General features: G+C 39.0%; 2 protein-coding genes across 3 annotated transcripts; one reads left to right on the top strand and one right to left on the bottom strand.

The window, feature by feature from the left end:
- Positions 1-6: 6 nt before the first annotated feature.
- On the bottom strand, positions 7-8,711 carry cpne3 (copine III). Of its 2 annotated transcripts, XM_030768176.1 has the most exons (18): positions 8,662-8,711; positions 8,208-8,338; positions 7,308-7,444; positions 6,604-6,783; positions 6,174-6,248; positions 5,864-5,935; positions 5,673-5,753; positions 5,224-5,313; positions 4,218-4,316; positions 4,011-4,097; positions 3,731-3,790; positions 3,498-3,631; positions 3,316-3,370; positions 3,124-3,175; positions 2,812-2,945; positions 2,408-2,644; positions 1,548-1,662; positions 927-1,051 (listed from the first exon to the last, which is right to left on the bottom strand). In XM_030768176.1, the coding sequence occupies exons 3-17, from the start codon at positions 7,437-7,439 to the stop codon at positions 1,552-1,554; spliced, it is 1,599 nt and encodes a 532-aa protein (XP_030624036.1). In that variant the 5' UTR covers positions 7,440-7,444; positions 8,208-8,338; positions 8,662-8,711; the 3' UTR covers positions 927-1,051; positions 1,548-1,551. The 2 variants fall into 2 exon arrangements, with proteins under 2 accessions (XP_030624035.1, XP_030624036.1); XM_030768175.1 differs by lacking the exon at positions 1,548-1,662 and having other exon boundaries at positions 7-1,051.
- Positions 8,712-8,752: 41 nt separating this feature from the next.
- Positions 8,753-12,663, top strand: rmdn1 (regulator of microtubule dynamics 1). The gene is made up of 10 exons (XM_030768177.1): positions 8,753-9,583; positions 10,075-10,180; positions 10,315-10,402; positions 10,831-10,990; positions 11,128-11,217; positions 11,300-11,355; positions 11,621-11,708; positions 11,895-11,925; positions 12,018-12,151; positions 12,318-12,663. The coding sequence occupies exons 1-10, from the start codon at positions 9,470-9,472 to the stop codon at positions 12,360-12,362; spliced, it is 912 nt and encodes a 303-aa protein (XP_030624037.1). The 5' UTR covers positions 8,753-9,469; the 3' UTR covers positions 12,363-12,663.
- Positions 12,664-13,508: the final 845 nt, after the last annotated feature.

Below are 13,508 nucleotides of genomic sequence, written 5' to 3'. Positions count from 1 at the left end.
ACACACACACACACACTTATATATATGATTTTTAAACATAAAAAATAAGTGGAAGTTTATAGCATAAAGGTCTTCTATAACTGATTTAACATACACCTACACAGGACCACACATACCCTTCAAATAGGTATATAAAAATTATGTATTTTCTCTTAAGCAATTTTAGACTTAGCCAATAAATATATAATTTTTTCTTTCTAATACTGGCACTGATTAACACTGTTAGAATTTGAGAAAATGCATGAGTAGTAGTACTGTTACTTTTTGCATCAAATAATAACACAGAACTGAAGCACAAGACAGGATTATATACCTAAAGTAGCAAATCTTTAAGAGAGTTAAATTTTAGCACTGCATAAAATTAGTTAGTATTATTTAGTATTGGGATTTTCAGTTTCTCCATAACTGTAATGCACCATTTTACACCACATGCTTCTAAATACTAATGCCTATAGGTGCAAACACCTGAAAAGTTTCTGAAAAGCTAACTATGTTTCAGCGCACAATTCAGTAAAAAAAAAAGTAAATACAATGAATGAAACTATGAACAAACATAAATGGATTATTTTTGTAAAAAAAAAACGTATAAAAGTCAACAAAAGTGAGTGCCTACAGCACGATAAAAAAAATAACTAAAAACTCTCTTTAGAGCCAAGCAAGATTATACTCTAAATAAATGCTAAAAAGCCACGCGTGTATGTGTGTATTTGCTCTGACACGCTGTTGAAAACATTCACGTCCCTTGCACTGTAGGCTAAATATACGCGCAGTTGGGCCCACTTCAGATGTCTCTTCATGTGGTCTCTGATATACTTCACATTCCCTGGTCTGGGATGGGGTAAGACAGGAGTGTTTGACAAAGCTTTGAGTCATCAGCTGACGAATCTGAGGGGTGGAGTCTTTGCTCAGATCCTCAGCTCTGACTGGGTGTATCAGTTGCCTCTGGTGGAGTGTTTGTGTTAGGTGGGCTGAGCTTAAACATGTTGAAATAAGTCACCACCTGCCCAGGAACCTCAGCCAACACACACTGTGCCAATGCTTCTTTAGGAGACTGCATATGACACAAAGAGGGAGAGAAAGAGAAAGAGAAAGAGAGAGAGAGAGAGAGAGAGAGAGAGAGAGAGAGAGAGAGAGAGAGAGAGAGAGAGAGAGAGAGAGAGAGGAGAGGTTGGTGAGCAGGGTAATATTACATTGATATGAGCAAGTAGAGAAATATAGATTAGACATGAGATAAATGCCCTGATTAAAGACAGTTTTACAATATCTAATACGTACTTTAGTACATCCCAGTAAGTCACAAAATTATGACGGCCATCACCAATTCTGCTCTGTTTCCTCTACAGGAACATAAATGTCTATAATAAGCACTGTACATTTCAATAGATGACCATATTTGCATAAAACATGGGCAGTGTCAAGAAATATCAGCCTTGCATTCATGACAAGCGCCTGTGATCACTATAAGAAAGCTCTAGCACTGAGACATGCACAAAGCAAGGGGTGAGGAGAACTGGGAGAACATGAGAGAACATTCTGTATGGCCCTACATGTCTACGAGGGGTTTGGCTCATGAGGAGGCTGCAGATTGCGTGATCTGAAGTAGGACACAACTTGATCAGGCAACTCTGCCAGGACACACTGGGCTAGTAGTTCCCTTGGCCCCTGAAATGAGATGGACACACAGGGGAAGGTAACAGAGTTTACCACTATAGGATCTGGGGACAGGGGTGGACTGGTTGGAAACTTGAAGCAGAGCTGCTGTGAATGTGTGTGTGTGTGTGTTTGGTGGGGCAGAGTTGGGGGGGGGGGGGGGGGGGGGGGATAGCTGGAAACTGCACATTAAGGAAAACCACTCCATAAAAGCTTTAGTAGCTGTAAAAAAAAAAAAAGTATCTGCTTTGAGAGGTGATTGAAATCAATATGTTTTGAGTTATTAGAGCCCAGAATAGTCATAACACCAGAATCATGAACAAAGATTATTATTCATTCTGAGGATGTCAGAAAAATGAATATTAAATAAAGTAATATTCATTATAAATGAAGATCACTATCAGTCAGCTGCATTGGTACCCTTAGTTCAGAAACATAAATACAGACATAACTCCAATCAGCTCTCATCAACTGTGACCACACTCTCAAAGCAAATCCTAGATTATTCCACCATGCTGGCAGAACCAGTGACATAAATGAAGCTACAGTATGTAAAGCTCGAGTTGCAATATGTAGTAAGCATAAAACAATACTGGTTATAAGATATCATTTGAGTGGTATGAATATTCAATTCAGGCAGACAATCTTCTCCTATAAATCACTAAAATATTTATAGTCGAAGATCCTGTACTGAATTTGATAATATTTGATTACTATTTCTTATTAACTGCAGACAGTAGCAGAGAAGTGTACTTACATTCTGGAACTGTCTGTAAGGTACAAACTGCACAATGTCCCGCACCGCCGGCTCACCCGTGGGTGACCTCAAGCGCCCGTCGTCCCCGTCCAAAATCTCCATGTCAGTGAAGTCGGCTTTGCCCACACCAACAATGATGACGGACATCGGCAAACGGGAGGCTGCAACTATGGCTGCACGTGTCTGGTCCATGTCTGTGATCACGCCATCTGTGATGATGAGGAGGATGAAGTATTGCTGTGGGAAACATAGAAAAAGATGGGAAATCTCAGTTTAAAGAAGGGAGGATAAATTTAGGATTCTTCTGTATAGATTTCGATTCACAGGATAAGCAGTTTGTTAGCAATGGGTTGCCAGGTATTTTAGCTTGTCAAGCTGCGTGAGGTGGAGGTGGAGGTACTTACCGAGGCTGTGTTCTGCTGGGAGGCGTCTGCAGCAATGCGACTCACATGCCTGATGATAGGGGCAAAGTTTGTGGGGCCGTACAGCCTGACCTGTGGCAGACACATCCTGTAGGCCTCTATCACACCCTCAATTCCTTTAGGAGTGCAATAAAACAGTCAGTAAATGGTTTAAAATATGCTTCAGATGACAAAACGCTGTATTTTACATCTATACGTCTACATCTCTTTCAGTTGTGTATGATGCTATACCGCAGACTGATAACATATAAAAATGGTTCTGATGAGCACCGCAATTGCAGTTATGTAACGTACCAACACAGTATGGATTTGAGTGATTGAAGTTGAGAGGGAATTCATGAGACACCTATGAGTAACAGTACACACGTACACACATTAAAAACACAAATCAACCAGTCATGCTGCCATTTACATGACAGAAACAGAAAAGTTAGTATGACATCATTGCATCGTTCTTAAAGTTGCTTTATTTGGGTTTCTATGCACCTGCCACTGGGGAGGGATCTGGGCTCCAAAACCAAAAGCAGGAAACAGTTTGTCACTGCAGAGTTTGGAAAACAGAGCACATAAAACATACATATGTCAAAACAAAGGGCACACACAAAAAACAGTAACCAGTGACTCCTGAATGAGTAAAATGAAGTAGCATTTCACATAGTTTGCTCTACCTGTCATAGTCTTGAATGACCAAGCCAACAGACCAGATGGCATTGAGATACTCATTAACTCCCTGAGGACTGATATAGTGCAAAGAGTCAGGTGATTTCGGGTTACCATTAGATCCTGTGAAGTCCACCCCAACCTACAGAGGAGAAGAAAAATGATGAGTTTAACCACTGAACAAAAAAGCAGAAGGAAACAATACCAACTCTTGTTTCAGGCAGTCAAATATTTTACTTACAGTGAAATTAATCTGGCAACCCCCCATTATGTAGTCCAAAAATGAGTACTCCTTCACAACCTGTGATAAAACAGAACAGGACCAAACAAATTTAGGTCAGTCTGTCAATAACACATTAAAAGCTCATCCTCTGTGATCTACCAGGAGCTATATAAATCACAGTGAATATGATGAAATCAAAAACATAAAACCTTTCCATTCCAGGACACAGAGGGATTTCCACACAGTGTGAAATCAAAGGTGTGACTCATAAAGACATTAGAGGTCGTTGGCATAGTACCTGGCACAGTTTCACACTGACAACGCCTGAATTTTTATAGTTCTTCTTCTTCTGTTTCTTCTTGATGTTCACACAGTCAAACTCTGCCTGCAGGCAATATAACAGGTCATTCATATCAGCAGTGCCACAGCGTGGTAAGTACTCTGGGTAAACATGCTCCAATATGAAACTGTGTGAGAAAAACAGGCTGTTATATAATGGTCTCACTGGTGAAACTCGTGTAGCCTCTTGTAGTCTGGTCATAGTGGTCTCAAATATGCCAATAAGATCATGTGATCCATCGTTGTCATAATCATAGCATTCCACCTGTAGAAAAATCAAAAGACCTGCATCAAAAGGATGGAACTTAAAAACTTAAATCAGTCCTCTACAAAATGTCTCCAACCTTATGATCCAAAGACAAAAAAAGATGACATACAGGAAGACCATGCGATGAAAACCATCTCCACAACACAAGTCATAGATGGTATTAATATCTATGGCTCTATCCGTAACCCAATGTGATGCACAGTTAAGAGTGGAAAATGACATACCATGTACACCAGAACAGATTATAGGCTCTTTTCCAGATCAGAAAAAAATGAGAGAGGTTTTCAGCTCATACCACAAAGCTAGAGGTTGGTTATAAGGGGGCAAAACTTGGTTTCCCTGGAACAGTATGTTTGTGAATCTCTCATATTCCCATGGAGACCAGAATGAAAAGGGTTTTGGGTGTATGTACAATGCAAATGGTTTGAAAACTGAATACTGGGCACCATGTGTTCTTGGATTTGATCTAGTGAAGATGTATCACCCTTCATTGGAAGGCAAATGAGATTAGTTTAACACACACACACACACACTTTGGATATAATTCAACTCACTTGGTCATCCCTGTAAGAGTCAGCCCTTCCTTTTAAGAAGCTATTTCAAATAAAAGCTGAAAATCAGCAATTGATTAATCAACAATGTATGGTACCCAGAACTAAACAATGCTATGTCTGAGTCTTTCTGTTAATAGAACATTGTAAATGAATCCATTATTGTAAGGAAGATGGGGTCAGCCATTCCCTTCCCTTAGTTTCAAGACACAACATGCTGGGATTAATATTAATGCTACATGCTATTAAAATGCAAGCTGTGGCAGAAACAAAAATCACTTTACCGTAAGTTTGTCAAAAGCCCCACTTGAAGGCTCTAAACAATATTATAGTTAAGGTGTGAGTGACTGTACCTTAATGGGCTTCTCCATATTTCCTCCACAGAGTGACCGTAAGGAAATTCTAAAGGGCTTCCAGCAAGGGTTAAGGTTGTTCTTAACCACCTAAGAGTACAGACACAGACAAAAACAGAATCAAAGAAATGCTTGCAAACCAGCTGCAGCGGTTCACTGCTGAACACAGGAAACCCACAGGTCTACTTGAAATGCTGATGCTGTATCATAATGGACTGATGTCATGAAAAGTCTTCTTTTCTCACATTAATTTAAAGCAAACGTCTACTCAGTTTCTCAGGTTCTGGTTGTGAGTACATCTCCCATACAATTTCTAAACTAATTTCTAAATCCATTGATCTTACAGTGAACATTTCCAAGAGTGTCCGGTTTGATTCTGCCATGTGAGATCATTAAATAGTATATGTTTTATGGTACACTACACATACATTAAAAACGAAGAGTCATACCTCTGTTCTGTGGGCGAGCTCCCATCCTGTTTCTGTCTGTCTGTAGAACTCCAGGTATGGGTCTGACTTCCCAAAGAAATCCTGGAATCAGTCCATTCACCGTTAGCATTCAGTCATATCAGCACAATGCAGTTTCAGGCAATGAGTAAGCAACTGTACAGTGTTAATATGCAGATCATTCTCCATCTTACCTTGTTGTCCAGTTTCCTGGCCTCAACTTCGAAGTTCACGACCCTGTTGTCTTTTATTTCCTCTGCAATGATCTACCATAAACAGAATTAATCTCATGAGTACAAAACCAGTTAAAATAGTCCAACATTTTAAAATTCAGAGAACATGACTACTCTATGGTTATCTCTCTCATTCTCTATTTTTACACAGAATTATTTGACCTTGGTTAGTTTTGCAAAAGGACAGAACTTCAAACGTTTGAGTACATTTAATGGCATTTGTGGTTAATGTAATCTAACAGTTATTAAACAGATTTCAGGGTATGATCACCGTAATGGTTCCTCTTCCTGCAGGTTTCTTGTTCTTCAGAACCAGCGGCCGAGTTAGTTTCCTACTGGAAACAATCTGAGGAACATAACAAGTTCTGCTGAAATACTGGTCAAAGCTATACAGTCGTAGCTTTAGTGACCATTATCACAGCTCTAAAAATGGCATTGTTTTACAGCCTGTCTCACTACATCAAGCAAAGTAAGTGTTCATCAGAATAAACTGATTGAGTTTAAAAAGAAAAGAAAGATGAAATACAAGAATACACTCTGTAAAACCAACACAAGTATATGACAGGAATTTGTGGTATCAGGTGACAATCTTCCCTCATAAGTAAATAGGGGCACTGTACACAAAAGTCGCTACTTTGAGTGAGATATGTTCAACCAAGATAACGTTATAACTCATTGGAAAACATGACAAATGATCTCACCTGTCCCAGAGAGACCTCAAATTCTCCCAGGAAGTCATCATCACTCAGGTCTATGGTTTTGTTGTCAATATCATAAATACCAAATTTAAGCTTCTGAACCACTTCAAAGTAGTAATCAATAGCAAACTTCTTGGCAAACTTTGGATTCAGGCAGTTCTGAATTTTCTCTGTGCGGTCGACCTACAGGAACAGAGAGAAATTTTCACCCTAAGGCTGATTCATAGAGAGTGAAAGTGAACTACAACAATATTCCTCAACTCCAGTCTGGTTGACCCACATTCTGGTGAATACTTAGCACCAACACACCTAGCTCAAGGACTCACAGTTTCAGTATTGAGTGAATAACTTGAACCAGATGTGGTAGCATTGGGCTAAATGTGATGTCTCACAGGTGCTCCAGACTGGAACTTAGAAACACTGGGTTCGATAACTCAAAAGTATGCATGAAAATATGCATACACAAGCATGCATTACGTATGCATTGCACTTAAATCCAGTGAACCATTCAATACTCGAAATATCATTTGATCAGTCTTTAGTAAAATGCTTTTGTAAGGTGAGGTAGTAAGGTAGTGTTTTGAATGGTCCATGTTCTGTAGCGCCACACATTTGGAGCCGCCCCCCCCGAATATCAAATCTAAAGAGATGTGCTGTGGGTTTCTTGACGCAGGAGAAGAAGACATCGACTCACGGGAAAAACTAACCTCATGCCACTGGGCGCCAGATGTATTCATGAGCAGAACACACAAGGGGTCAGACTTGGAGGTGACATCCTTGTCCATTAGGTTTTCACAGGAGATCGTAAGCTCCACCTTGGTCACACACTGGTTCGCCATTGGTGCTAGCCGTCAACAAAACAAACAAAAGAAAATTGTGAAAGTATTCTCAGCTAGTAAATCTAAAATGCCGCGTTATTCAGTTGGTAATAAAAAATAGATTGTTAATGAGGATTTCCGGATCCTTAAAACTGAAAATCTTCGCACTCTTCTCACCGTCGCGCTTGGGATTGAGTGGGCGTATCTGAGATTAAATTCTTCTTCACGTAAATATGACTTAGTCATGGAAAATACTAGTTAAATATTTATCGTACTCGTCCGAAAAGTTTTACTACCACTGCATTACCCACTCAACGTAACCCTCCTTTACCAAAAAAAATCGGTTTTAAAAATAACCGACCAGAGTTGCGTAATGTAGACTAACAGATCAATGTAGCCTACAAGTTTGTTTCACAAGATTATATTTCTCACATCAACTGACACCTTTTTAAAGTAACCTTTAAATGTTTCACTTTCGTGACAAAGCTGTGCTAACTGTAGAAAAAACAATAGCGTTATCCGCAGTTTACGTATTTTTACCCACAAACCGAACCCTTTAACCACTCAAGTCTTTTAAATAATATCTCTTGTTCCACACTTAAACAATGAAGGTAAGATACATTAACAAACATAAAGCGAAAGGAGCAAGAAAACATACGGTACATCTACGTCAGTTACATGCTATTGGCCTGATATAGACATATACGTAAAAAATGAAAACGCTTAAGGGTCCATGCCTTCCTCGAATAGTCCTATGTTATGAACAAGATAAATCCATATTATACTCACCAAATTTGTACACTTTAATGAAGGGACAGACAAATTACAATTCTTCGTCCTAACAGCTGTGCAGTTGGTTTAAGCTGCCGCTTCGCTGTAGAGTTGTGGTCTAAAGAATCTCCAGCACCGTGCTCAGAAGTCTGACATAATTGAAGGGCGTGGGCAAGAAAACACCATAGAGAAAAGCAAAAGAAAGACACTGTCCAGAAACTTCATGGATTCACATGAAACTACTACTGCGGCTACTTGTGATACAAACAACAACAACAGCAATAACAATAATAATAACAATAATAAAAATATTAATAATAATATCGCGGTATTGGAGAGAGCTGCAATATTCCCAGCATGCCCCGCGGTTGTGTGTAAATAGTTGTACGTTGTCTGGCCAACGTCTATGTATTTCGTTAGCTCAGTTTTAGGTATCCTACTGTGTTCAAACAATAGTTCTCTATTCACTTACATTTGTTGGCAGGGTCGCTGTAACGACTGACGCTGCAATGACTACAAGACAGAGTGGCAGGAGTAGGAAGTACAAGAACTATTAAGCAGGGTGATGTAGATCTGTCAGTGTAGAGGTAGAAGTATAGCATTAGCATTGAAAATGAAATCACTACTCAAGCAGTGATTTTTTCTGGTCCGTATGTTGTCATGTGTCTTTCAATACTAAACGTATTCAGAGATATACGGTGGATTTGGGGAGAGACTGACAGCCGTCAAGTCAGGAAGGAGTGAAAATTTCAGATCTACTCTGCTCTTCAAATGGTAATCATAAAATAAGGCATTGCAGTTCTGTTGGGAGACGCAGTTTAAGTAGGGCAGTAAGACGAACCATGTAATATAAGCCTTCACTTTCTGTAACGGTAAATTACTGAAAATTGTCAACCGTTTGGATATATAGTTAAATGACGGAACTGTTGAAGAGTGTTTCATTGTTTCCTCTCGGATATTAAGTCAAAGGACACGAAATAAAACAGGGGAGCATTCAAGTTCCAAGGTCCCTCGGTATAAACAAGAACTTGTAACAAAGCAAATCACTTTAATTTATCTTTCTCCAGACTGAGAGAGGCCAATGTACTATCGTTCAAAAACATATATGGTTGCACTTATGCTGCGAAAAGAGGTAGGATTTGTCAAGCGTCCCGCTTACGCATAACAACGTTAACGTCCCAAACGTTTCCGATCGTTAACGCCCCCCAATCGAGAGCAACAATTTAACCTTTAATATACAAGCGAAAACGAGTGTGCTCGGATCTCTCGAATTTAGATCAATGGCAGGTTCAACTATGTTGCGATCAGTTACACGGTTCCTGTCCTCTCCTGCAAAGAATAATGTCAGGAACAAGGGAATAAGCTGGCCTTCCCGAAGCAGGAAAACCACAGTTGTAAGTGCGACAATTCTGCTGTATTTCAGTTAGTACTGTGAATGTAGGGCAAAGAGCACGTAGGTGTTTCTGTGTGGCACACTTCATTTTAATGTTCTTGGTATGTTTCTTTTCAGAACATGTTCAAGGACTGCCTTTCTTTGATAATCGGTTTACTAGGATTATTGTTGCTGTTCTCAGGAATGAATTGCTGCAAGTTTGCTTGCACTGGCTGTAGTTTTTTTCTTAAAATAAGAATAGCCGTCCATACGCCGTCAAACTATTCTGTTTTTAGTTTAACAATATCTGAAGCTGTTGACAGACTACACATTTTAAATTAATTAATTTATGTAGCATAACTATTTTCAGTGCAAGTGAGTTACCTTTAAACCTTGGCTTAATAGCAGAACTGAATGAATGAAATGAACTGTGAAGGGTCAGTATTCGTGAAGTAGGATTTTTTTTTTTGAGTTAATAAGTAGAGCGAGTTCTGTTTTATGGCCTCATGTCAGGGTGGAAAGGCTGCATTCCTGATTGCTTTGCCTCCCCTGTCTTATCTTGGATACAATGCATACAGGAGGGCGCATTGTCTAACTGTGGTCCATGCTCTTGATGAAGGTATGGATATTGAATGTAAACTTACATTTTTAAAATATGTCTTAAGAGTGGTTCCTCTCCATGCAGAGCCATTGCTCCTGTGATTTTCAGTGTATGCCCAACTTTCTGAATTTGTTTCTGTTTTCATTGTGCAGCTGAGGAGGTAGTGGAGAAAGCAGACTATCTGTACAGTTGTGGAGAAACAGAGAAACTTCACCAGCTTCTGGTACAGTATAAGAACAGGTACAATCTCATTCACAACTTTTGTGATTTAAAAAAACTGGATGTAAAGATGTGTATCCGTTGCCAGGTAATAGTTCACTTTCACAGTTTGAATGGCAGGAAGCTCTATTTAAATTGCTCTGTGTTGTGGAATCCAGAAGAAGAGCACTGTGGTTCTTTCTTCTGAGAGCAGTTGATCACTGTCAGCTGTGAAATTAGTCACTGGGACAGAGCTTTAAACCTGTGAAGCAAGGTTAGTTTGTTCTTCTGATGTCAGTCTCCTGATGTCAGCAGAGCATGCTGATGGAGGCGATTTCAAAGTATCCATTTCTGGCCCTGTAGCTTTGACCTTCACAGATATCATAGTACTTTCTGTTGTGATCTTACATAGTGAGAAGGCAAAAGGACTAAACCTGATGATATGAATCAAAGCCTGCCTCTCTCTTTAGTGATGATGCGGAGTTTCTGTGGAGACTGGCTCGTGCTTCCAGGGACCTGTCCCTGATGTCCCATATTAAACCTGAGGAGAAAAAGAAACTGGCATACGAAGCTTTGGAGTATGCCACAAAGGCACTGGAGAAAAATGAAGCCTGCTTTGCAGCACACAAAGTAAGTTTTGCAGAGTGAATTTGAACTTGACCACAGTATATTTGCATGTGATCAAACGTAAATAAGCTATTCATTATCCCACCAAACGCAAAACATACCTCTATTTTCATGTGATGCTTTTTATTTTCCTATTTCAGTGGTATGCAGTGTGCCTCAGTGATGTTGGAGACTATGAGGGGATAAAAGTTAAAATAGGAAATTCCTATATCATTAAGGATCATTTAGAGGTAAATAGTTTATCTATCAAATATGGATTGCAGGAATTCTGCATCAGTTATTTGCCATTCTTGTAACGTGTCAATTCCACAGCGAGCTATTGAGCTGAATCCAAAAGATGCAACATCTATCCACATTCTGGGTTATTGGTGAGTTGGTTTACAGATACAGATCTTTTGATCCTCAAAATATAGGAATATGATTAGAAGAAAAAAAAAAATCCTATAACCTGTATTCTATATTCTGTAATGTACAATTTTATTACCAGATTAAACTGAACCTCTGCATTCTCAAAATTATACATTTCTAGTCATTATTCATCAAAAATCCATTTATGTCTGAACCAGTATAATTTGTCTTGGTGAAATAGTTGTCCTGAATTTTAATTCTCCTCTTTCCCTTATTTTTCCTGAGGTGTTTTGCCTTTGCAGAGTTGCCATGGTACCAGCGTAAAGTTGCAGCAATGATCTTTGCTTCACCTCCTACAGCCACTTATGAAGAGGTAAAATGCAAACTTTCAAACAGAGGAATTATGCCAAATTTCTGCCCATTATTGTAATCCCATTGCTGTTGGATAAGCTTTACCACAATTGATACAGGATGGTTGTGTTTACCAATATGGATTGAGCATGTAGTGAGTGCTGGATTTAATTTATTTGTTACCGCTTCTTCACTCCATTCACATTAGGCTTTGGCGTTTTTCCTGAAAGCCGAGGAAGGTATGTTCAGATCATGTGACCAGGTTTTCATATTGTTCCATGTCTTAAACATCCATATGTGCTTTTATTTGTCTTGTTGATTCTTTATACAGTTGATCCAAACTTCTACAGCAAGAACTTGCTGATGTTGGGAAAGACCTACATGATGCTTAAGGACCAGGAGAAAGCAATTTTGTGGTTGAGAAAAGCAAAAGACTACCCTGCCCACACAGATGAAGACAAGCAGGTACTAGCACATGTTCACCTTACTTAAAATGCTCATTATATCCATTCCAGTCACTCTGGTTTATGTCTTCTCCAGAGAATGCTTATTTTCAATTTTGTCACACCCATATCAGAGTGACTTATTGTGGATAAATGACTTGATTTTTCTTGCTCATCAATGGTCACAGGTGCATAAAGAGGCAGCTGATCTTCTGAAGAAACTAAAAGGTTGAAGAACTGGACACAAGAATAACCAGGATAGAGAAGGGGTGCGAGTGTTTGCTGAAACTCCAGTGCCTTAACTAATGTTTATTTCTGGTGCCGTGTGTAAATTTAACCTTGAAAATGGGCACAATAAGTAACAGTCTATTCCAACTAATCCGTAATGGATTTCAGATATGCTATGTTTTACTTAATGTTTACAAATGCAATGAAGCGTAAATCATTTTAATTACTACTTAATGTCTGTATGGTGTGTTGGAATAAAAAGTAAGGTTGATATTTTGATGTTCCAAATATTGGCCGTGACAGAAATTCTTTTAAGATTATTACCTGTCCTAATTTCAAGTGAACAACTTGGAGTAACAAACTCAAGATCAATGTAAAGATGGTCAGATTCATTTATTAAATATGGTTCTTTCCACAGGCAAGATCCAACCAAAAAAAAAAAAAAAAGTTTAAGAACAGAATAAAAATAGCCAACAGGTTATGTGAATCCTGAGCAGGAGGCCCCACCCACCATTTGTCCTCCACAATAGGACAAAATAGAGGGCAGGTTGTAATTTTTTTCCATAAATCAATCTATGAAAACGGGTAAAGCAGATTAAAAATTAATTTTTTATACACATGGTCTCCAGCAGGGGGCGGTCTGTACAGTGTGGGAGTATACAGTGTCTATCTACACATGATATGTTACAGTTCATCTCTGATAGGAACAAGGCGTCATAGAGCCTGTTGATGCTGCAGCTCTGAATACAACCAATTAAATCCTTTTTTTTTTTTTTTTCAGAAGAATCTATTTCAAAACTTTTCATTTTCTTTAGTTGCTGATTTATTCAGACGGAAGCACAGTACCTTTGCAGTGTGGTCTGATTACTGAAAGTAACTTTCGTCTGTACCTGTTGGGTAATACAACTGCCATTTCCTCTCACTAAAGTCTTTCACCCTTATAACAGAGGAAGGAAAAAGCATAGTTAGTATTTACAAATCACAAGAGTCTGACCTGTCATTCTGAGGGCCAAAAGATAGTTAATTCAACCATAGGGTATGGTTAGGCTTTGGATAAGAGGTGGGATTAGGGCATCCTACTGGGTTTCAATCAGCTACTGTGGTCTCTGATTCGCTGAAGAGAGTACACCTGTTCCCAGGTTAAGTACACA

This window comes from Chanos chanos, chromosome 3 (genome assembly GCF_902362185.1).
Source record: "Chanos chanos chromosome 3, fChaCha1.1, whole genome shotgun sequence".
Taxonomy (NCBI): domain Eukaryota; kingdom Metazoa; phylum Chordata; class Actinopteri; order Gonorynchiformes; family Chanidae; genus Chanos; species Chanos chanos.
This window is presented reverse-complemented; position numbering and strand designations above follow the sequence as displayed.